The sequence below is a fragment of the Solea solea genome, chromosome 18 (assembly GCF_958295425.1).
Source record: "Solea solea chromosome 18, fSolSol10.1, whole genome shotgun sequence".
NCBI classification, from domain to species: Eukaryota; Metazoa; Chordata; class Actinopteri; order Pleuronectiformes; family Soleidae; genus Solea; species Solea solea.
Genome location: NC_081151.1, coordinates 21,140,109 through 21,164,807, shown reverse-complemented (window position 1 = coordinate 21,164,807; position 24,699 = coordinate 21,140,109). Strand labels below are relative to the sequence as shown.

The 24,699-nt window shown below is 40.1% G+C and overlaps 1 protein-coding gene across 5 annotated transcripts; it reads left to right on the top strand.

Moving 5' to 3' along the window:
- Positions 1-651: 651 nt before the first annotated feature.
- Positions 652-23,755, top strand: loxl3b (lysyl oxidase-like 3b). 5 transcript variants are annotated; one of them, XM_058615687.1, is made up of 17 exons: positions 652-793; positions 1,817-2,183; positions 5,886-6,230; positions 6,582-6,745; positions 9,216-9,433; positions 10,519-10,584; positions 12,139-12,195; positions 13,093-13,300; positions 14,093-14,273; positions 15,491-15,645; positions 17,816-17,971; positions 19,299-19,458; positions 20,295-20,538; positions 21,045-21,160; positions 21,653-21,789; positions 21,890-22,001; positions 23,012-23,755. In XM_058615687.1, the coding sequence occupies exons 3-17, from the start codon at positions 5,894-5,896 to the stop codon at positions 23,083-23,085; spliced, it is 2,385 nt and encodes a 794-aa protein (XP_058471670.1). In that variant the 5' UTR covers positions 652-793; positions 1,817-2,183; positions 5,886-5,893; the 3' UTR covers positions 23,086-23,755. The 5 variants fall into 5 exon arrangements, with proteins under 5 accessions (XP_058471670.1, XP_058471669.1, XP_058471668.1 ...); XM_058615686.1 differs by lacking the exon at positions 17,816-17,971 and adding an exon at positions 16,481-16,651 and having other exon boundaries at positions 665-793; positions 1,817-2,178; XM_058615685.1 differs by lacking the exon at positions 17,816-17,971 and adding an exon at positions 16,481-16,651 and having other exon boundaries at positions 666-793.
- Positions 23,756-24,699: the final 944 nt, after the last annotated feature.

The following is a 24,699-nucleotide window of genomic DNA, read 5'->3' as shown; positions in this document are numbered from 1 at the left end:
ATTTAGTTAATGTGTGAAAGAGTTAGTTTGTAATACTAATTACCAGTAAAGGTAAAAGAAATAATTGTACTTATTTGAGAACATTTTTGCCAAAATCTGACTGTCAAGTCTTAATCCTAATTTATCCTTCATATCTCTAGAGAGTATTATCTGAATTATACTTCACTACAAACTTTGAGCCATAAAAAAAACTGTAAAATTAAGAGTATTCAGTAAGTATTTCAAAAATCAATGTGTGATACTGGAATAATAGCAAATTTGATATAAAGGAACTACAAGTAAAAGAACGTTATTAACAAAAATATATAATTTCTCTATTTTTTAAGATAAATACAGTAGTTAGCAGCAGCTGCCAGCTCCTAGCCAAAGTTAGCTTAGTATTCCAGTTTACTTTCTTACAGGTTTGTGGGTTTTTGTTTTGGTTTTTTTACACTGACTTTTCTTTCTCGTTTTCAACGATTAATTACATTTGCTAGTTAATTAGCTTTTAAAATACTGGTTGGCGGATTTAGTTCAGTAAGCTTTGGTGACGGCTAAAAGTAGTATGTAATTTTTCCCCCAGGCTATGCTAAGGTTATGCTAACCTGCTAAGCTAGTGTTCATTGACTCCAGCCTAAAAAAGAAAAGAGATAGTTTCATATGCCAGTGATTAATTATTGAGTAAACTTGGAATTGGAATGTTCAGCAGAAAAGAAATGTAGCTTTTTATGCAGTTTTTGATGTTTCCATGCAGGTTATCTTCATACAATTTTAGAAAAAAGGTCACTGAGAGCAGAAAAACCTGGACTGGAGGGTAAGTACATTTACTCAACCTAAATATTCACACAGAATGTATTTATTTCTATTTAACTCCAGCACTTTTTAAACCTGCCTTTTAAAGATGTGTGTTATAAACATGGTTTGTGATTATATTCTTAAAAAGTCGGACATTTTGACTGTTATTGGTAATATCAAGATGTCTGTGTAGATTCTAAACCACTACCAGAGGTCACAAACACTGAAAAAAATTGCCCATAATGAGTCATTTCTATACGTTTTTATTGTGAACTAAATGCCATCCCATATCAAAACAAACACTTTTAAATCTGTAAAATATCATCACAAATGTCATTATTGGAAAATCATGAGGGAATATTGTGACATACTTTTAAGCTCATATCATCACCGGCACCTTTACTGAGCTCTATTTGTTTTTTCTCAATAAAAGAACCAAAAACCTACTTGACTGGCCCCCTACTGACTGGACATGAAGCTTGGTGGCCCCCAGCTCATTTGGGTTTTAGACCCTTGATCTAGACAGACCACAGCTTTAGTACAGAGATACAGCACCAAATGTGTGGTTGACTCTAAACTGAAAACAGCTGTTTTAATTAATTAAATATCAAAAAGGTCTTGATAGTTAATCTAGTCTTCAAAAGTCTTGTCTTTCCTCTACAGAAAATACCTCATTAATAAATATGTGTGTGTATGTATGTATATATATATATATATATATATATATATATATATATATATATATACATATACATATACACACACTTTTGTGCTTAAACCTTTAACTGGTGCTGTAGTTTGTGTCAAAATAAAGTAGGATATACACTTAACGGCCACTTTATTAGGTACACCTTGCTAGATCCCTCCCCTTTTCGCCCTGCAGAACCACTGTCTAAAAGGTGGTTTGCATGTACGGTTTAATATCTCATCAGGCAACAGGATATGATGGGTTACACAGTTTTGGTGAAAATCTCCTGCAGACACACTGATCGTTGGGACAGGCACGTATGTTGAATCCACATGTTTTTTTGGCCCCATGCAGGAGCAGAGGACAGTCTGTGGCTGAACCATCCATGAAAGAGTTAGTGTCTTTCCAGGGAATAAATCCAGCCCACTCCAGCCCTGCATCCTCCTCCTCCTCCTCCTCCTCCAGTGAAGGCTGTACAGCTGGCAATTTACAGACAAAATAACACTGAAAGGAGTAATTTGCTGCTGTGTGGACGGCTGCACCGCAAATTGGACCTGTGTTTGATTGAGGGGATGAAGTAGCAGGGGTGCAGAAGGACATTTATTCACCTTTTGTCTTTGTGGGCTCAGTTTCTAAACATCTGGACCCAAGTTTGAGACTCAGCCTCTCCAGCTCCCTCTCCACTGGAACCGTTATAACCTCCTCACACTGGCACTGTAAGGTAAAGCTGATTATTTCACACAATTTATCTGAGATTTTCTTTTCCTGATCGGAATAAAAGAGCTGCAATCACGTGTCAGTTCCAATAAGTAAAAGAGAAAGATAACTGGTTTTAATGTTCTAAAATGTGTTCCAACTTTATCAAGATCTCATGCTTTGGTGAAACAGACTGTTTCTCTGAGCAGTATAAGAATGAGCAAGATGAGGAAAAATGTGAGGAATGTTGTACCTGGAAAGTCAAATAGGAGTCTGAATGGTCGGTGGTATGCTGCTGATCTGTGGTCTGGATTAGACGATGTGAGATTAAGGAAATTGGTGCCGCTTTATACTTTTTATATAACTTCATTAACCTCATTTAACCTCTTTTTATTATTAATCTTTCTTTATCCAGGAAGTTGTTTCAAAGTCTCAAAATATTAACATATACACAAAACCAAGACCTGCTTATAGTAATTGTTAGATATTATGTAATTGGGAATCATTTAACAGACAAGCCAATAATTGGATTTCTAACTAGTGATGGTTGAAACAAATAATTATATTTAGCGATGCACGATATTGTACTTTTTGCTGATATCTGATATGCCGATTTACCTGGAGTGCTCAGGCCGATAACCGATATTGATGTACATATATATATTTTTTCCCTGTGCCCAATTGCAGAGATAATTTAGTCTCTTTTGTAGTGAGGGTGACATTGTATTTTTCATACCCATGGATCATCTGCCTCCATCTCCCCCTGTCCCTCATGTCCTCTTCCACTTTGGCAATGTTCTTTTCAGTGATCCGCATATTTGATTTGGAAAATAACTTCCAATATCTTTATTCATAACTCTTTTCTAATGATTCTGTAAATATACATGTATTTATTAGTTAAAAAGTGCCATAAAACAGTTAATACATGGCTTTTTGGTCCAGATGCAGTACAGCTGTTTTTCTGTTATGTTAATGGTTAAGAAAGACAGGACCGGAGCCAGGCGGATAATACTTTGTGAAAAGTTGCTCTTGTTAATAGCTTGTTAGGACATTACAGTGTTGGGTTAGGGTTTGAGATGTGTATTTGGACCCTTGTTTACAGCAACAGAAGGAGAGAGCCAACAAAGCCAGAAGAACTTTCTGAAAAAATATTAGGACATTAAAGTGGCTAATTTCTCTGTTGACTCTGGCTGAGTTATATCCTTCCTGTGTTTTAGTTTGAGATGTGTATCTGGACGCTTGTTTACAGACAAATTAGTTGAAGCAGCAGAAAGAAAGAGAGCGAGAACTTTCTCAAAATTCACTTTTCTTGATCTGAAGCAAACGCTGATGTATCACTCAGCATTTATCTTTAAATCCGGCTCCGTCCAACTCTCTGTGATGTGGCTCACGCTCATAGTGACTGCTTTAGGTCTTCAGTTTCCTAAAAAAAGATCCTGTGAGGTCAACAACAACCTGCAGCGAGGAAGGAAAACTCTCCTCAGTGGCCCGGGGAACTTTCACTACCCTTTTATTTTCAGTCTACGAACCCACAAGGTCCAGACCTCTGGTAGTCATTAGCAAACAGACTGAGTGTGTGTGTGTGTTTTGTGGTAGTGTGTACATGCAGCGTCTCGGGGATAAGACCAAAGTGTTTGAGCTTTTCTCTGTATGTTGAATAAAAGCAGGAACTGCTGCCTGCTCGACTTGAACCTTCCATGTGACCTGATTCATGACAGCATTGGTACAGAGAGTTCTTCAATGAGAGGGAGGAGAGAGAGAGAGCTGGATGAGTATGTGTGAGAGAGAGAGAGAGTTGTTTGGTTTGAATTAGTAGAATTGGACGTTATGAAAGTATTTCCTGTGCTGAAATTGGATACTAGTGAGTCTGTGTCAGCTAATGTGATGGAGTTGCTTTGTTACAAAAGCTGCAGAGTCACCAGTTATTGCGAAATAACCATTTGTTTCACTTTATAATACAATATTGTTCATATCCAAGTCTTTGTTTATGCAGTTTGGCACAGTTTTCCACTGGATAACTGCAGTGTGTTGGTCTGTCTTGAAGGGTATTGAACATGGCTCCTGTTTTCATCGGTTTATACTTTACAGTTAAAGAGGTTGGTCTGAGTGAGGTTATTCATTCATTCATTAATTTTCTACCGCTTTATCCTTCACACGAGAAGACAAAGTTTTTTGTTCCGCCAGTGTCAGCTGGGAACAGCTCCAGTGACCTGCAATCCCCGTGTGCAGGATAAAGCGGTAGGCGATGGATGGATGGACGTAGAGTTCCTGTTCCGTGTGGACAGGGCTTGGGAAGTCTAGAAAACTACCAGAAAGCAGAGAAATAGGGCTTTGCGCCCATATACTTGTCATTACGGTAACCCCTCGGGACTTCTGCGGAACGACCGTCCAATCACAGATGAGATTCACCGGCGCGTCACACGTTTGTGACGTCAGTTTCTCAGTACCGTAATTCCTAAACGGTTGAATAACTGCCTGATATTGAAAAAAGTCGGAAAGAAGTGACCCTCAAGGTTTAAGAAATGAAAAACATGTAGCCCTCTACTGCTTCGGCTCAAACATACTGGCTCAGATTTAAAATTTCTGCTCAGTGTGAACGTGTGGGGCCTTCCATTCGCCGTCAAGCTGGACTCAGACGACGCAGTCAGTCACGGACATGAGTTGGAACGGAACCATAAGTTTGTGTTTTCTGTACAAACACATCACACTAGTGTGCTTGTGTCTCTGGAGGGACGACCCCCCCCCTCCACACTTGCTAAAAGCTAAGGAGTGTAGCTGTTACATTATCAATAGTGGGCTTCTGTTAGTGTCCAGTCCCGACCAGAGCTGTACAGGGAAGGTTAACGTGGCTCGTTGAATGGAAAGAATATGTATGAATGGCACCATACTGAAAAACGTTTACTGTAACAGAAAGCGACGGAATGGTACAAACAAACTGGGAAATGCAGCCGTTAATCTCATTGGCGTAAACACGTCCAGCCTGATTGTGTGGTCATCAGAGCCCACGCATTCTTCTCCACTCCAGCATCAGAGTCTGAGAAGGGAGCAGATGTTTCAGATCAGACTGCTGCAGCAGCAACTCGACACGGTCACATCAGTCCTACGTCCACATGTCGAGAATATTTCCACCACCTCTCAACTACGGCTGTTTTTGGAAATATGTGAGGTCCCCGGTTCTCAAACTGTGGTACGTGTACCGCCAGTGGTACTCGAGCTTCCTCTGGAAGAAATACTGTTCTATTTTGACCACAGTCCCCGGAAAAGTGCTCCCTCATTTGTAGGGTAAAGCGGTAGAAGATAGATGGAGGATGATGAGAGAGCAAATTATCTTATTGGAAACACCTCGACCTATTTACACCACAGTATTTTGGTGTAAAGGGTTCTCAAACTTTTTATTCCCACTGCATTAGGCAAACACGGCATCTTTTTAAAAAAAAAAACATGTAGAATATCAAAATCTAAAGATTATACTAATACAGAGTCAGGTTTGGTTCCTTTTGGGTCATAAAAAAGTATAATAGTAACTTTCGTACCCACAAATCCAGGTGTGGACTCTGAACTTGTAGACAAGGATTTTTGTTTATTTTTCGTTAGTTTCTTTAATAATATGTTCTCTCGCTTAATGTTGCGTTCCAGTTGTAGTCGGAAGTCGGAATTTCTGAGTTCCTAGTCTGAAGTTTCAATTGCTAACCTGAAATTGTTGTCTTTTCTGTTCCTTCATGTGCAGCTGACGTAATGGAGAAGTCAAGGCGTGGGCATCGGTTAGCGTTCAGCCTCCTGTTTGGGTTGTGGTTACCTTGCTGTTTAACTCAGACCACGCCATCAAACGCAGCCGCGACGACACCGACGCCTGCTCCGTCCCCTCAGGCGCAGACGGAGCGACTGAAGGTCAGACTGGCCGGATACCCCCGCAAACACAACGAGGGTCGGATAGAGCTTTTCTACAAGGGAGAGTGGGGAACCATCTGTGACGACGACTTCTCCATATTTAACGCCAACGTGCTCTGCCGCCAGCTGGGCTTCGTGACGGCCACAGGATGGACGCACAGCGCCAAATATGGCAAGGGCCAAGGTACGAGTTCCATATTTGCTTTAATACGTATTTGCGTTTATCTCCATGGATGTCAAACTGTGGTACGTGTACCAGCAGGAGTACTCAAGCTTACTTGAAGGAAAATCAGAAATACTGTTCTACAGTATCGACACGGCAGCAAATGCTGTGATTGTAGTCTTGAGACATGAACATCACCTAAGGTGCAGTGTGGACAAAAAAACCCAAAACAACTCAGATTGGTAGATGGTAAACATGCTAAATATTTACCATCTTGTCCAATAAAATGAAAGCTAGCTAGATTGTCCTCTCCAGGTTTGGGACGGATTACTTCCCACAGGATCCACACTCACAGTTTTCTGTCTTGTTCAGGCAAAATCTGGCTGGACAATGTCCAGTGCGGTGGAGGTGAGAAGAGCATCGAAGCGTGCAAGTCTCGCGGCTGGGGCAACAGCGACTGCACTCACGACGAAGACGCCGGAGTCGTGTGCAAAGACGAGAGGATTCCCGGCTTTTCGGACTCCAACGTTATCGACGTAAGTTACCGAAATAGATGTTTACATGATTATATGATAGTGTTTAAAACTATTAGAAGTCTATAAAGACGTCAGTAGCCAATTAACTTGGCGCTGATGTTAGGTAGTTACTGCTCCACAGCTTATAGACACCTAGAGGTTAAAGACACATGGAAGATGTTAAATCTATGTGAGGCTGTTAAACACCTGGAGATGATTAGCTCCGCTCTACACCAGGTGTCTGAATGTGTTAAAAACAGTAGCCTCGCTTTCCTGAGGTGACGCAGTGAGGTGGAGCAGATTTATGACGTGAAGGTCAATTTGCTCCTTTTGTGCAGCAGCCGGCAATGCACCTCTGTTGAACAGTTGTACACTCTTTACTTTTTTTCTCCCAGAAGTAAAAATCTAATTCATTTTACACATAGAAATGTTCATTATCAACAAGATTGCAAATTAATGTTATTAGGGCTGCAGCGATTCACTGATGAATGATTCATCCATTCATTTTCTACCTTCTTCACGTGTGGAGGTGGAGTCAATCCCGGTCAACATAGGGCAAAAAAGGTGGGGTACACCCTGGACACGAACAACCGTTTACTCTCACACTCACACCGATGGTTGAGTTTAGTGTCCAATTCACCTAATCCCCAAATTTGCATGTTTTTGGTCTGCAGAAAGGTCCTTGAACCGTTCCTAACCTGTGACCAACTTGCTGTGAGGCAACTGCTTCTTAAACGTTCATTCATTGACTGCATATAAGTCTTTTGGTTTTCCAGAAGAGGCCAACCTGGAAGTAACAATACATTAAATAGCCACCAGGGGGCAATTTTGCTGGTTGCAAAAATGACCCTACTAATGTCAGTAAGCATTTGTCTGATGAGATAGTGGTCTTACTCAGTAGACTTCTGCAATATAACATGATGGAATTTTTGTAAATTAAAAATTGGAATTCAAAATGTATTAGGTGACACATGTGGCCCATTTGTGCACAATTTTAGCGTTTTACCAAACACAACAAATCAATAAATCTAGGAAATAATGCACTGATTTAATCGATAATGAAAGCGTTTGCAGCTGTAGCCCCGTTATATGCTCTCGTAGAAGCAAATTCATGATGCAAGACAAAATCAGGCCCATCCCATTCATTATCATTTATACCTCTATGAAATGAACCAATGCAAACCATAAGAGTTGAATTAAATGGCTGTATTTTTCCACTCATTCACACATTTTGTCATTTTGCCAGTTTGGGAGATTCTGGAGTCCAGACCTCATCCTATCACAGCCTTTAACAAGTGTCTGTGTGGCTCACAGATGTGAGTGGAAACTACGTGCGCCGCAATCGACTGCACTGTTCTGCCAGAGACACTGACTTCTCTTCCCTCTTGGCTCTCCTCACGCGTGTGCACGGAAGAATTCTGTGTTTGGTTTTCACTGAGGTTTGCAAAGTGTAAATCTACAATAAAACCATAATTATACAACGTAGAATTATAACGTCCATCCTCCCTGTTTGTGCCAATGAAGGTGCTTGATTTCCAGGACTTTTCCCACACAGTGTTTTTATTCACATGCTGATAATGGACGGCTGAATGTGAATGATCTGTCGTGTGTGAGTGCAGCAGCCTCCCTGGATAAATAAACAGTGTAAACTGATGGAGACTCTGGCTGAGCTGTTTCCAGCTGGTCATTATTTTTACATTTTTCCCCTCCTCTGAAGTTTGATTATGAAACAGACTGCTCTGAGGTCAACAAGGCTAGACTGGGGTTTCCATTAGTCTACCACTGGAAACTGACTGAATGAATTAATTAATGAATGAGGCATTCCTGGTATATAGTAAAAAGTATGTTTATACAATATGCTTAAAAATGTGATTTCGGCTGCATTCTAAATTGCCACCAAATCTGTAATCCGGATCAGATCTGTATGAAACTTAATCTCATGGAGGAGTGTCTGATCATGCATACACATACCACATTTCGTTCAAATTTGATGATAATTTGACCCGTTATAAGAGATAGAGTTTTCTTGTGGGTAGATTCTTCACAAAAAGTCAAGAGAATTGCTCCCATTATGTTGCAATTGTGCCTGTTGCTGCAGTTCAGGGTTCGGTCAGATGTGGCCTAGGTCTGTGATTGCAACCATTTTATTGCCTTTCCCAAAATAAATCACATAACGGAAGTGGGTCACTGCAAAGCTGGCAATCAGAGAACGTCACGTTTACCACGTATGAGCTGTTAGTGTGAGGTTTAGACCTAGAATTACTCACTGTAATGGCTCTGACTCATGGTGTAGTCTGCTAATCTGACGTTCAAACAGGTCTGTGTTGGATGCCAGTGGAAATATATGGGGGATTCAACCTTTAAAAAAGCCCAAACAAAAGATTTAAATCAGTTTTTCTCCATTAAAACCAATTCCAATGAAAGAATATTTATTTCATGATAATTACGTACTATTCATGTTATAAATGCTTCATTTTCTCCGTCATTACAGGCCCAAATGGTGGAGAACCGAGTGGAGGAGGTGCGTCTCCGGGCTGTGGTCGGTGGAGCCAAAAAGAAGCTGCCCGTCACAGAGGGAGTGCTGGAGGTGAAGTACAAGGACGGCTGGGCCCAGATCTGTGACCTGGGATGGACGCCCAAAAACAACCACGTGGTCTGTGGCATGCTGGGATTCCCTAATGAGAGGAAGGTCAACAAGAACTTCTACAAGTGAGTGACTCACTTTAAATCTAATCGCCTGTACGTATTCTGCAAGAACAGAGAAATGTGTTCTCTCTCCCTGGGCTGTGAGAAAAGAATGACATCATTATTTGCTTGCAGCCCTGGTTCTTCTGGGAGTTCTTGCAGCTTGTTCTTGACACATCAGCAGACCTCAGAAGTCTTGTATGGTGTCCGACAACTAGTGTGTGATTGGCCAGAAATTTGAAGTGGGCGTGGTTAATGTGGAAATGTTGCTGTCATTCCCTGAGAGGGCTTTCACTCTGATGTGGATTCATGAGGCTAAAGCTGCTCATCAATAATCAGCAGCCATCTTGCGTTTTAGTTTGTCTTTTGCCACGTTATACCAAAGGAAAACAAATCATTGAGAGAGTGTTTTGTTTTTCAAAACATTATGGACATTTGGGCATTTTCAATGTTCCAAATTTAAAGAACAAGGATTATGTAACAAAATTAACGTATGCTAGTTTATGCTAGACTGTCTAATCTAAGAGCCTTTGCACATTAACCGCAATGTGAATAAATTACACAAAAATTATTGATTTTGATGCTTCATTCACTGCAGTTAAGCAAAGGAATGATAAAGAACAGTGAAGAAAAATAACCTTTGTCTAGTGAAGATGAGCTGGTGCTCAGTTATGCCTTAATGTAATTACGGTAACACTTTATATTAAGGAAAACATATTCACATATTAATACCTGCTTAATAATGACTAATAAAGGGCTAAAAAACCAAAACAATTGTAGTGATTTTAAGATAGTATTACCTCAGTATTAACAAGAATTGATGGGTTTTACTGGTGATACTGAAGGAGATTCCGCGCTACACCACCACGTTGCTGGATTTTGAACAGCTGGAATAGCTCAGTAATTGTCATCAACGAGTGGTGACATAAAGTCTGTAACATAATGAACTGAAAACCTGTGGAATTTCAAATATGCTGTTCACCACTGACCCTCCAGTTGTGTGTCTGAGTGTGTGTGTGTGCGTGTGTGGGCAGTATAAATGTGTGTACAGTGTTTGCATGTCATCTCTCCCCTGTATGTGATGGAATGTGGCCGTCTCACTGTTGCAGACATCTGAAAAAGCGTGCAGCTGAGAAGGTCTCCAGGCCAAAGGTTAATGTTTCAGCCGGTAGAAGGTACACAGTCACAGGAAAAACCCACTGTCTTCACTTCCCTGTTTCTCTAGTTTCCACAGTGGGTTTTCCTCCTGTTGGTGTAGATTAAAATCATTTGGCTCCTGTTTCTAGTTAGCCCTCTCTGTCATATCATATTATGACGACGTGCAGCATGTGAATGGGTTGTGTAATTAGAATTTATGCTGCTCTAACGTCAGGTTTTCTATTTCTCCGGGTTAGTTTTCTGTTCATTTATTTAGTTTTCCACAATTCCTGTGACATGGCACAGATTTACAGGCTGATCACAAGGAAACGGTTTCATAACAATCTGGAATGACAAAACAATGTTACCAAATTCTGTCTTTTTGTGAGGCCCTTGTCGATATGTGCCATGTCAGCAACTGAGGCATACTTTTCTCACAAAATCTGAAAACCCCTTTCCTCATTATGGTTTGCTTTTTTGGAGGTGGTATGTAACTTTTAATCGTGGGTTCTTCCACTGAAATACTCATAAAACCTATGATTACCATTACTTTTTTTTGACAATTAACAAGGTCCTGCTGTTGGAAATAAAACACCAAATGTCTTACCACTTACATATTTTGTAAGCTTTCTTATCTTTCTTCAACTACTGTCTGGTGAGAAGGCACTGACAGACTCGTCTGAATTTGGTTTTTATCATTAAACCGCTTTAATTTCAGTCACCTCTCATAAAAACCTGACTGAATTTAAAGCTCCTGTAAACAGTAATACAAGAATTGCCATAATGTGCTACTGTATTTGAACTACAGTCACATTCTGCTTTGGAATAACACTAAAAGCATAAAACTAATCTGTATTTTCACACCCACCTTATCAGTGTTATTACATCCCACCCGAACAAAAAGCAATGCCATACGTTAATAATGAATCAATGTTGTAACTTGAAGTTCACATTGGCACAGTAGAAAAACTAAAATCTGAATATTTCTACTAACGAACATGTACATTTGTTATTTATGGTCATTGGTATATGGACACTGTTTTACAATTCACTAAGAGGTTGTTGTTTGCAGGCCAGAAACCATTATAGTAATTGTTAACACCCTTTTTTTGCTTAAATTATGAAAAATGTTCCTAGCTCAAAAGTGCACAAACTGTAAGTGGTTTGCATAGAAGAGAGTGTGTCCACATACTTATGACCATGCAGTGTATGTCAACCTGCGCTGATTAAATGTAAATATTTATTCCTTCATTTTAAAGGTTTTTTACTATCTGCATTGTAATTCTTACACACTGGACCTTTAAGTGATGTCATTCTTTGTCATATTTGTGTGTCTTTTAACCTACATTTAAAAATGATGTTTCATTTTAACAAATCTGAGTCTTATACCAGTATTATACTATACTGAGAATTACATGTTTTTTCATGTGGCTAACTGAACCATGTTCTTTCTGGCATTACAACCACATTTTTTTAAACATAATTGTACATCGTTTACCCTCTGTTCCTATTGTTTGTTTGTTTTCTTTTCCTCTTTTGTCACCTTGTTTTCACTTCCTCAATGTGCAGTCTAACCCGTGTTTACTTTACAGGCAGACACCCAAAGCTAAAGCTAACCCTAAGTCTAAACAGAGCAGCCCTGGCAAAAGGTAATCTGAGGATAAAAAAAGTTCAGTGGGTAAATTCAAGCTGTCTGAAAACACTCAAACACATACTGCTTCCACAGACCTCACAAACAACACACTGATTTAAGGGTGGGGGGGGGGATAACAGATAAATAGCTAATTATCTTAGCCACATTCATTCCCTCTAGTCTGGGCCCCACCTCCACATGTGTCTTTAGCCTGTGGTTAGCCCCTATTTTGGTTACAAAGAGACATTTGCTTTAGAATTAGCTTAACTTAGCATAAATGCAACAAAATGGAGGGAAAGTTACCCCGAATTTGTCCAAATTTAACTAGGCTGTAGCTAGGCTAGGTAGCTTAACAGTTTCCAATGTTTGTTTTAAGCTAAGTTAGCTTGAACTGATAGGCTCCAGCTACTTAAGTGGTATCAATATTTTCATTTATCTCTTAATCTTATTTCACAATATTTGATATCTTTATAATGATATAATGATGATGTTTTCAAATGTATTGTTTTGTCCACAAACCAAAATGATTCTCTTTTTTTAATGATTTCTTTGTTATGTTTTGAAAACAAATCAAATCAAAATAAATGACAATTAATTTAGTAATTGATTAATGGAGTAATTGTTTTAGCCCTATTGTAACTTGACTGGGTAATGTTTATTTTTATAATAGAGTTCAGGACAAAACTAAGCCGCAAAAAGTGTGATTTCTCTGTGGAAAGATTATTATTTCATTACTTTGTTTAATTCATTCGTTCATTTGTGTGACCAATGTATTTACAAATATCTTAATGTGTTTCCTGTAATCATTCTTTCATGTATTTAATTTTTTTTTCTAAAGACTGAACTTTAAGGACAATAAAGTAATCAATTTGATATTTAACGTCTTATCCCCGGCCTTGCTGCTGTCCTGCAGGTTATATTTGGAGCGTCAGAAGAGCCACTTCCGCATCCACTCTGTGGCGTGTACGGGCACAGAGGTGCACCTGGCCGCCTGCCCACTGGAGTTCTACAAGCCAAACGCCACATCGCTGTGTGAGGGTGGCCAGGCAGTGGTCGTCAGCTGCATGCCAGGACCGCTCTTCATGCCAAACACTGGCTTGAAGAAGAAAATCAAAATATCGGTAACATTGATTTTATCCTTCTCTGTACTCAGAGTGAGCAAGTCAAAATTCCCTGCATGTTTAATTTAATTATTATAACACACAACGAGACAAAGTTACATTTGTATGTTTTGTAAATTCAGTTTAAATCAATTTTATTTCATTCACTTATGTCATGGAAGTTGAAATAGGTGTGTAAACATATTTGATGAGTGTGAAAAATAAGTGTAGATTAAAAGGATATTATTGACAGGACTGGGCTCATACAGTTCTCAGAGACAGGTGGAAAAACCAAATATTAGCCACTTATCAATAGGATCACTTAATAAAATCTGCACTTCCTTTAATGTACACTTCCTTAAACACATTTCACACTTAATTGTGTCATAAGACAGCATTTTTTAGCCTGAAACTGAAGTTTATAAACTGTTCACTATCCAGCACTGAACGCCATAGAGAAAAACTATGTTTTTAGCTCAAAGAAACACATGCACTCCTGGTCTACTGCTGCCTCATTTGGTAAATTTGTGGCACTATACGAAAGCCGAATGAAGCATTTCAAACACTGAATTCACATCATTACACATTTCAACTTACGGATGAAGGCAGCGGTGGCTCAACAATTGCTGAATGCTGTGATTTAAATCACTGATTTTCTTTATGGACTCTGGTGCAGGAGAGTGAGCGGTTGACAAACTCCAGTTTCCTGCCGGAAAAGGCTGTGTAACAGTGAGAAAAATAACAGCACACCTTCAAAAACCCAAACTATCCCATAAAAGTATAATTGTGTGTGTGTGTGTGCTGATTTTCTAGACCAACGTGAGACTGAAGGGCGGTGCCAAGGTGGGCGAAGGCCGTGTGGAGGTGTTGAAGAACAACGAGTGGGGATCAGTGTGTGATGATCGCTGGAACCTGCAGTCCGCCAGCGTCGTCTGCAGGGAACTCGGCTTCGGCAGCGCCAAGGAGGCTCTCACTGGATCTCGCATGGGACAAGGTTAGGAATATTTTTTTTTTATGTATTTAATCTGCATTTAACCATGAAGAAAATGCAGTGAGAATAGAAAATTGTCTTTTACCAGCAGTGAGGTAGACATGACAAGGTTACAACCATTCAAACATAGAGCATACAGAATACAACATTGAACACAACATACAAACCTATCTTCGTGAGGACATTTTGACCTTGTGGGGACATTTTGTATGGTCCCCCCCATCTTTAAAGGGCTTCTTCAGGGTTAAGAGCCAGGGAATGCATTATGTCAAAACAATTTTGTGTGTGCTTGTGTGTGTTCCTCATTAGTAACTCCTTTCCAGAAAATGGAGGTACGTGTCATGTGTGGATAAACTGTCCTGAGATTCCTCCTACGTAGAAACAAGCAGTCTTTTGAGGGGCAGCTGTTTGTGTGTGTGTGTTCTTCATGATTTCCTCCACAGGGGAAGTTGGCTGCAGAGACCGGTCACAGGTTCTCTTTGAGACAGCCAGCGTACCTGCTCTGTGCTCACATGGATGTCAAACCACCACCTGACCGAGTAAGCCCACAAAACTTTCCTGAACGTGGGTGCAGTCAGAAACCAAGGCAGCTGAAGGAATTCCTTTCATAACACAATTTCATAATACAGTCACCTCATGGTGCTCGTTTACAGAGTGAAGGAACAGTAACATGTATACTTAAACTTAACATTTAGCTATAGAAATGTTCCATTTTCTAAGTATATGCAGCATTAATTTACACTCTTCATGGAAACAGATATTTTTGCTTAGTGAAATGAAGAATTTCCTGCTTTAGATGCCTTCTTGCTTATGTTCTGAGCACTAAAGGCTGCACTAATAAATTTGTCAATGCTCGATGGACAGTGTGGAGGATTTCACCTGTGCAAAGTATCCTTTTGTTTTGTTTTCGCTGAAGGAGAACATGTAAGTTAGCTGATTTTTACTTTTACATGAGGTATAATTGGAATCACTGTAAACAGAATCTGATTGTAATTGTGGCCTGTGATTAGTTGCCGTTGTTTAAATGACAAGATGAGAAACTTGATGCATGGGAATCCAAGGAAAAAGACACAGGAGCAGTCGTAAAATTTAATCTTTTCAAATATACTGTACCTCACAGGGCCGGGCCCAAGGGATAAGTGGACTAAGCGGCTACAGGGTGTGTGCTGTGGAAAGGCTTTGTCTAACCTCCGGGCTCCCGTTGTCTGTCTTTTGTCCAGGAATGGGTCCGATCTACATGAACGAGGTGAAGTGCATCGGTCAGGAGAAGTCCATCTGGAACTGCCCCTTCAAAAACATCACGTCCGAGGGCTGTATACACACGGAGGACGCCGCCGTGCGATGCAACATACCCTACATGGGCCTGGAGAACTCGGTCAGGGCTGAACCTCCTTCCTCCTTCTTCTTTAAATTGTTAGGAAAAATGTTAGGATAGTTTAAGATGTTCTGTGTTGTTTTACTGTGTTGATTTGTCTTTTAATTGAGTTCCTCGCTGATCTGAACCATCTCCTCCTTTTGTCCTAACATATGAGATTCACAGCTGCTAATCGCAGAAATCTCATATTTTTTACTCTAAACTAAATTCTCCACTGCTATCAGGAAAAAAGTTTGTCTAAAATTGACTAATTGTTATTGTTTTAATTGTCCGTAGACTGTATTTAAAAACGGACATGGTATTTTCAATTTTCTAGATGAGGCCAACCCAGAAAAAAACAGTATATTATATAGCCACAAGGGGGCGACACAACTGGTTGGTTTGACTGGAAGACTGTGGAAAAACGAGTCTGGTAACGTCTGTAAACAGCTAATTTAAGTCAATTTTGTAAGCTATGTTCCCATTTAGAGAAAAATAAACGATAAAGTTGGTCCAATAGGTGCCTGATAGATAAAAATCTGGTCAAATTGCAAAATTTGAGGCTTCACAGTAATAGTTTGTTTTGGAAAATCAAGCCTACGTCCATTTTTATTTACACTCAAGAAAATACCTTTTTTTCCTGACAGCAGTGTTTGCTCTTTAACACTGAGTTTTTCTGGTTTAACAGTTCATGTTATACCAGATTATACTTGTCTATGTTTCCTGTAAACACACACAGAGTGAAGGCTATGAAAAACAAAATACCACCTGTGAGGTTGTATTTGTTTTAAAAAAAATCCAGCCCGGCTCTTGTGTGTCTGTGCGCTCTGCTCTCTAACTCCTCGGCTCCACACAGATCCGACTCACAGGTGGACGGACCCGTTACGAGGGACGCGTGGAGGTCCTGGGTTTGGACTCTAACGGGACAAAGGGCTGGGGTCTGATCTGCGGGGAGAGCTGGAGCATGAAGGAGGCTATGGTGGCCTGCAGGCAACTGGGCCTAGGCTACGCTAACCAGGCCCTGCAAGTAGGTCATTAACACCACAGGGGCAACTCTGACCAGTCGGTTGTCTTTGGGACTACTTTACATATGCAAATATAATATACTGTCAACTCTGTGTGTGTTAAACTATATCCATTTTGAATTCATATAGCTAGGGTTCAGGGCTTTTGAAGTGGTTATGTGATGTGTTGATACATTATCAACATTAATTTAGCAGATTATGCTGCTGAAAAGACACTCACTCTGGCTAATAAAATGGTTGCCAGCAGGGACAGAATGGAAAACAGATTTAAGCCACTTAAACAAATTAAAATTTACAAGTCTACGGCAACTTAAAAATATGTTTGCCGCTTGTTCTTAAAAAGTTACTTTTAACCGCTATCTCGCCAAGTCCATAGAGAAAATCAACGATTTTATTTCACAGCAAGCAGAAGTCTTGTATCCTATGGCGCCTGCATCAGTAAGTTAAAATCCGTCATCTTGTGACTTCTGTGTTTCAAATCGTTACCAAACAAGGCAGCAGTAGACAAGCGGCTCCTGTGTCCTTGTGAGATAAAATTGCTGATTTTCTCTATGGACTTTGGTGTGGGAAAGTTTGTGGTTCACACAGTTCTCTGGAAAAAGGCTGAAATAAAGTGCCAAACATATTCTTAAGCTATCACACTAGGTGTAGATTTTAATAGGAAAACCTTTTGTTAAGTGGCTCAAATAATGTGTTTTTTCCTCCCGTCCATAATGATGTCAATGCCTCCTGCAACCACACTTCAAAAACATCTAATGGATCCCTTTAAACTCAGCTATAAACCTAAATTGTCTGGAATATACTTGGAGAATGATTCATGCACCAGGGTGTGACAGTATGTTATAATTTCTCCATATGGTGTAGATGCTTCTTTTCCTTCATGGAAGAGCCTGCTCCGTGTGGGCAGAGCAGCCACACATGAAGTTTCTAATCAAACCACCGCAAGAGCCGAGTGAGTGGTGACCTCATCTCACTGGAAGCCACATTAACATTTTCCTCGCGCGTTAAACTTTAACCAAACATGCTGCTTTAACGACTCCTCCTCCGCTGCTCCGGACGAGACTGTGAATGTGAACGCGGTCAGGTTTTTGTAGCCGAGACAGTTCAGAGACAGGACAGGAAGTGTGCCCTCCCCCTCACTGACTCCCAGCAGGACGTCTCTGCAGATCCGGATAGTGGGCGGCCGCAGCAATTATGAAGGCCGCGTGGAGGTTCAGGTTGGGTCCAAGTGGGGCACAGTGTGCAGCACAGGCTGGACCACAAGGGAAGCCATGGTGGCTTGCAGGCAGCTAGGGCTCGGCTACTCCATGCATGCCATCACTGTAAGTAGACGCAGAGAGTTTAATCACAGAGATTTGTTTCACATAATGTCATAGATTGTCAAGATGAATTAAAATGGGAACCTTTGAGTAATTCATCTAAATGAATACAATTTCATACAAATTTGATAGGAATCTTGTTTTAAATACTTAATTAATACCTACAAATTTCTCTCACAGAGAAGATGAATAAATAAAGTAATGTAAATGCAATAAAAGATTCAAATAAATTTACGAGGTTTACGAGTCTGAAATAATAATAACTGTCGATATAAAGGGTCATGATGAGGGCAGGTAAATGAATGTAGAAATTCATTCATAAATAAATTAAATAAAACGACGAGGTTACAAGAATGCCAGTCTATAAAAATGGGATTGAACAAGTGATTTAAAAGATGTCACTGATTCCGCGACATTATATATACATATTATGTATATACATAGGTCCCTCAAAAAAGGGGACTTTAAGTAAGGGTAAAAATACAAACAAGGAAAATTAATTTACATATACGCAGACATTTACGTATGTATGTTTTTATAAAGATAAATAAAAACTGATAACTCTAAACAAAAGTAAGGTGTTACAGTATGATTCCTTGAGATTTACTATGAAATAAAGAAATCAAACAAAAATTTAAGTTTTTAAGTCTAATCTAAGTCTGGTTTTTTTTATTATTATTTTTATTTTTACCACAACAACAAAGCCCATGTAATAAATGTTGCGCTCATATTTTAATGTCAGCTCTTGGCTGATGTTTTGAAACCGTTTCACAGGAGAAAAGTGGGATGACGTTCTTTCTTTTAACCTCAGTTTTTAACAGCTAAGAAAGGATCAACATTAATGAGGCACATTTTCTTAAACCCTCAGAACTTACAGGCGTTTTTTTATTATTAAGTATTGTAAATCATTGACAGGACTGAAAAATGACTGAGTTGTGGACATGTTTGATGTTGGTAATGATTATTTTTTAAAGTAAAACCTGATGAGCCTAAGGACACAAAGAAGAAAGAGTTTTGGAACTAGTTTGATGTTAAACACATGCATGTGAAGATGAAACGGAGTCCGATTTTGCTGTTTAATTAGTCTTGTCATTACGTTTATTGTGGCTTGACCTGGAAAGGCACGTAATTGACTAATGTCATTGCGGAATGACTCAGTATCTGTTATTCTGCAGTGATCGTAAACTCGCCGCCAAGCAGCCAAACGCTGACTCATGAACATCTGCTTTTCAGAGCAGCAACATGGCACCGACTTCTCCGCGGCTCCGTCTGTGAACTGGGATTATTTTCTGATCCGTTCATTCGCTGTTTTTCTCCCAATCAATGTAAGGAAACGTGGTACTGGGACAGCAGCAACGTGACGGAGATGGTGATGAGCGGCCTCAAGTGCACAGGGACAGAAATGGCTCTGAGTCAGTGTCAGCATCACAAAACTGTCAGCTGCCAGAAAGCTGCAGCAAAGTTTGCAGCGGGAGTCATCTGCTCTGAGAGTGAGTCAAAAAAAACACTTTTATCTTATTCAACCACATTTTCACAAGATAAATGCATTCCAGAATAGACCCAATTCTCTTAGCAGAATAATGAATGCCTGGAAATGTTTTAAAGCTGCTGTCAGTGACAGGCTGGTTTTTCCGCTAACAGACAGTAGGGGGCAGCGGAGACAGCTTTAAACAAGACATTTAAACATCACAGTGACTCTGACGCTGTTGAATTAGTTGCATAGTTCCGCTTTAAATAGCTCTGCACTTACTTGCCACTTTATTAGGTACACGTCAACTACTTGTCAACTAAAATATCTGTGGCGTAGTCTACGTGACACGCAGGTTTATACCATAAACCCATTACGGAAGGCAGGGATTGTTGTTTGACCACTTTAAAATGCAAATCGATTCATATCAACACCGTTTTTTTGACTGACCTTGTACTTAAGCAATTTGTTTTTGCAGATAAAAGGTTGTGACGGTGATCATTTTCATTAGAAAAGTAGTTAAATATAATACAATTTGTCATGTGTACACTGAATTTGTAGGAAATCGAGCTGGTGAACTGGCAACCAATGCTGCTTTATGCACATGGGGTCGAGTGGGCAGGATTTGACACAGTGAACTGTAGCACTAATGCATCACAGTTATAAGCATAGACTCAAGGTGAAATGAAACCTGTAAGCAAACGACACTTTTAAAATGTTTACAGCCTGGCCTGGAATCTACAGCCACCGTAGATGACAATGAGTCAGTCTACTGGTGATTGACAGTGTCAGACCAGTCAAACAGCATCTTCAGAATTGTTGAACCTGAGTTGATTCCGTCGTCTCTTGTTTATCCAGCCGCCTCTGACCTGGTCCTGAACGCCTCTCTGGTCGAGCAGACTGTTTACATCGAGGACCGCCCTCTGCACATGCTCTACTGCGCCGCCGAGGAGGACTGCCTGTCAACGTCTGCCGTCAAGGCCAACTGGCCGTACGGACACCGGCGCCTGCTCCGGTTCTCCTCCCAGATCCACAACATCGGCCGCGCTGACTTCAAACCAAAGGCTGGGCGGCACTCGTGGATCTGGCACGCCTGCCACGCGTAATGTCTTCATTTTAACATTGTCTCTGAAAGATATAGCTTCTTAAATTAAGTGGTTACACTGCCAAATTTGAATAATTAAAAACGTTGCTAAGTGTTTAAGAATTAGGTTTCAAATCAAACACTTCCTCAGAAATGAGGTTCTGCCTCATTAGGACCAGGATTTGTCCTGACAAGCTCAGTGTTTATATGCCAGAAAAGAAATAAAAAAATACAACCACACACACTTTAGTGGGGACCAAAGCAGCTGAACGTCGCTGTTCTGGTGTCAAACCACTTCTTCTTCACGTGTAGAGAAGCGACATTTTCACATGTTCTCAGACACTTTCTTCTAACGTATATAATGTGTGAAGAGGAGAAACTCAGCATTTGCTTTACACGCACTTCAACTCCTCTCAAAGCAGACGTCAAGTCCCCATCAAACATTCAGTATCTCGTCAACCCTCGTTTCTCTCTGTTGTTGTTTGTCTCTACCTGACGTTTTCTCTGCGTGTCTTTCTCTACAGCCACTACCACAGCATGAACATTTTCACCCACTATGATCTGCTGAACTCCAACGGTACCAAGGTGGCCGAGGGACACAAGGCCAGTTTCTGTCTAGAGGACACAGACTGTCACGAGGGTGAGTCTCCAGAGCCTTAAAAGCAGAGGGAGGTGAGGGTTTTTTTTTGCAGCGTAACTCAAAAAGTAAAGGACAAATTTGGGTGAACTTTTCTGGGGATGGAGGTCATGGTCCTAAGAGGAAATGATTATATTTTGGTGGTGATCTGGATTCATATCTGCAGTCAGGATTGTCAACCTTGCGAGGTAGGGTGCAAGAAAAATTTGGATTCAAGAATGACCTGATTAACTTTTAGTGGTTAAATGTCAAAATAAACCCTAGAAACCCTTTTTTCACCCTTTGATTGTGTTGTCTTAGGAAGACTGCAAGAAAATCCTTTCAAATTTGGCACAAATGTTCAGTTTTGTTTGTCCAAAAGTCATCTGTGTATTTATTTGGAACAAACATATGAATAGAGATCCTTTTCATGGCCGTCTACAAAGCTCAGTTCATGTTTCATGTGTTCACTCCCAACATGACACGGCTGAATCTTTCCGTCGGTCCGACGCTCAGGTATTTCAAAGAGGTACGCGTGCGCCAACTTTGGCGACCAGGGCATCACCGTGGGCTGCTGGGATTTGTACCGACACGACATCGACTGCCAGTGGATCGACATCACGGACGTCAAACCTGGAAACTACATGTTGCAGGTGCGATTTCACTCCTTCACGGCTGTGTTCACGTGAGAAAGACACAAATCTGTGTTATTAAGCTCTGAGTTTGTTTTTTTTACGTTTCCCACCCGATCAGGTCGTGATTAATCCCAATCAGGAAGTGGCCGAGAGCGACTTCACCAACAACGCCATGAAGTGCAACTGCAAATACGACGGCCATCGCATTTGGCTCCATAACTGCCACGTTGGTAAGCAGTCAAAATGAATGAATGAGTGACTCAGTGAATGAGTTTGACGGCGCAGTAGCTTACTAATAACTAATAACCAATGGTTGACTTCCTATTTATAGCTTATTTACAAATTCCTACACAAATGCGTATACACACACACACACACCACATACAAGATAAGATAAGAAGAAACGTGCTTTATTTGTCTCACAATGGGGACATTGACCGTGTCACAGCAGCAAAGACAGTCAAGGTAAAGGTAATAAATAATAAACTCATCAATTCATGTACAATATAGAAAGAAATTAAGTTTATAAAAACGGAAGAGATTAGGTAGGTAGGTAAGGTTGTTTAAGTCAGTAGGTAAGGTAAGTAGGTAGGTAGGGTAGGTAGGTTTGGATGGGGTAGGTAGAAGGGAGATGGGTAGGTAAGTAAGGCAGGTTAGGTAGGTAGGTTAAGGTGGATAGGTTAGGGAGCTAGGTAGGTAGGGAAGGGAAGGACTAATGTAAGGTCGGTAGATCGGTAGGTAGGTAGATAGGTAAGGTAGGTAGGTAAGTAAGTAAGGCAGGTTAGGTGGGTAGGTTAGGGAGCTAGGTAGGTAGGTAGGGAAGGGAAGGACTAAGGTAAGGTAGGTAGATCGGTAGGTAGGTAGGTAGGTAGGTAAGTAAGTAAGGCAGGTTAGGTAGGTAGGTTAAGGTGGGTAGGTTAGGGAGCTAGGTAGGTAGGGAAGAGAAGGGAAGGACTATGGTAAGGTAGGTAGGTAGGTAGGTAGGTAGATCGGTAGGTAGTTAGGTAGGTAGGTAGGTAAGTAAGTGAGGCAGGTTAGGTAGGTAAGTTAAGGTGGGCAGGGAAGGGAGCTAGGTAGGTAGATCGGTAGGTAGGTAGGTAGATAGGTAAGGTAGGTAGGCAGGTAGGAAGGTAGGTAGGAAGGTAGGTAGGCAGATAAATAGATGGATGATAGATGGATGGATGAAAAATATTATGATATGATTTTATTGATTTAATTTTTTTCTTCTAAATCCCTGCAGGTGATGCGTTGAGCGAGGAGGCAGAGAGGAGGTTTGATAAATATCCTGGACAGCTCAATAACCAGATTTCTTAATGTATATACTGTATATATACAGTATATACTGTATATATATACATGTATAACCACAATATGAGGAAAAAATGGGGTGTTGAAAAAAATAAAATCGCACCTGACAAGCTTCAAAAAAGTAGTCTTTATAGGAACCAAAATGGAAGAAAAGCCAACAGGATTTTCCTCTAGTGAATGTGTTTTTTTACGTCTCACTTTTTTTATACTTGAATATTCAAGTGCTACGGTCAGTTCTACAGTCTGTGTGCGACACATGCACATTTCAGTGATAAATTAGGCTTTTATTTTTGAATATTTTTCTGTTTTTCGTTATAACCAAAAGTCATAGTGCGTTTAAAAAGCTGAGGACATGGTGAACAGGAACAGATGCGGCTCTGTGGAAGTTTTACATCACCCAGTGATTTGCATTTAAGGCTAAATGTCTGTGAAAGCGTCTGAATATCGTCTCCACGGCAACATTATTTTATGAATGTATTTATTATCGGTATCAAGGTGCTCGAAAAAGAAAACTCCTTCGTTTTAAAGTCACGTGTAGTTGTAGCGTCTGCGTATTTTAATAGAGTTTTAATAAAGCCTAGATGTTGAAAGAATATTTGTCTGCTGATGTAATCACAACCTGCTGCACCAAATAAAAAGGAGAGGAACAATAAAGCTTCTGTACGTAAGACACTTATTGACGTGTGCGATGCTGCCTTCACGTGCCGTTGGAAAGACAATACTTCCCTCTATGTGTTATGTGTGTAAGTGCTTTTGTTGTTTTGAATTGTTATTTCCCCTGCTGGAGCAAAATGAATGAATGAATATCAGATAAACAGATAAATACACTGTACTTTGAAATCAGTGGAGATCGTGACACTGACCCGTGTGAGAACCCGTGTGAGAAGCGCTTGAACGCAGAGTTGATCCTAATCCACTGCTAATCTCAGTCTTCACTGCCACGGTCGAATAATCCCATTAACCTCAGTTAACAATCAGGTTAAATTTACAACACGTCCACTCACGTGTCCAGAGTCCAGAAGCAGATACTGAGTGAGTATTTACAATGATAATAATGATAACAAGGCAATATACTGGAATAAATACATTTCATCCTGCAATAACATCTGAAAACTCGTGATTTTCTTAATTTATTGAGCCATAAAACCAGATTTACTCTAATAATAAATAATCTATTGATTGTTATTTTTCCAATTTATAAATTCCACTTGAAATTCATTAAAATGTGGAGCATTTTACAATATAATATAGAAACCAGAGACTCCTGTTTTCAGAAATGATGGATACATCTGTCTAAATTAGCACTGTGGTGATTCATTTAGAAATTATTTTCATAAAACCAAACTAAGTTCTGTGGTTTTATTTTTGGTGAATTTGAACGTTAAAAAATTGCTCGTATTACGTTCAATTCCAGGACTTTTCTGGGAAAAATCAGCGGTCGTTTCTATGTAAAAACCACAACATGTTTCTCTTTAGTTTTACCAACATATTACATTAAAAATAATATGTAAAATCATGTTATGACTGTAATGGGATGTAAAGTCTTGTTCAAACGGGGAGAATCGGATGGTTTTTTTTGGTCATTTTTCAGTCATGCGCTGTCTATGAAGTAAAATGCCC

What these genes read in the sequence shown, in the direction of transcription:
- loxl3b (XM_058615686.1), top strand. Translation starts at nt 5,894, where the DNA reads ATGGAGAAGTCAAGGCGTGGGCATCGGTTAGCGTTCAGCCTCCTGTTT. An exon ending in CGGACTCCAACGTTATCGAC is followed by an intron (nt 6,746 to 9,215) that starts GTAAGTTACCGA and finishes CCGTCATTACAG; the next exon opens with GCCCAAATGGTGGAGAACCG. An exon ending in TGGATCTCGCATGGGACAAG is followed by an intron (nt 14,274 to 15,490) that starts GTTAGGAATATT and finishes TCTTTTGTCCAG; the next exon opens with GAATGGGTCCGATCTACATG.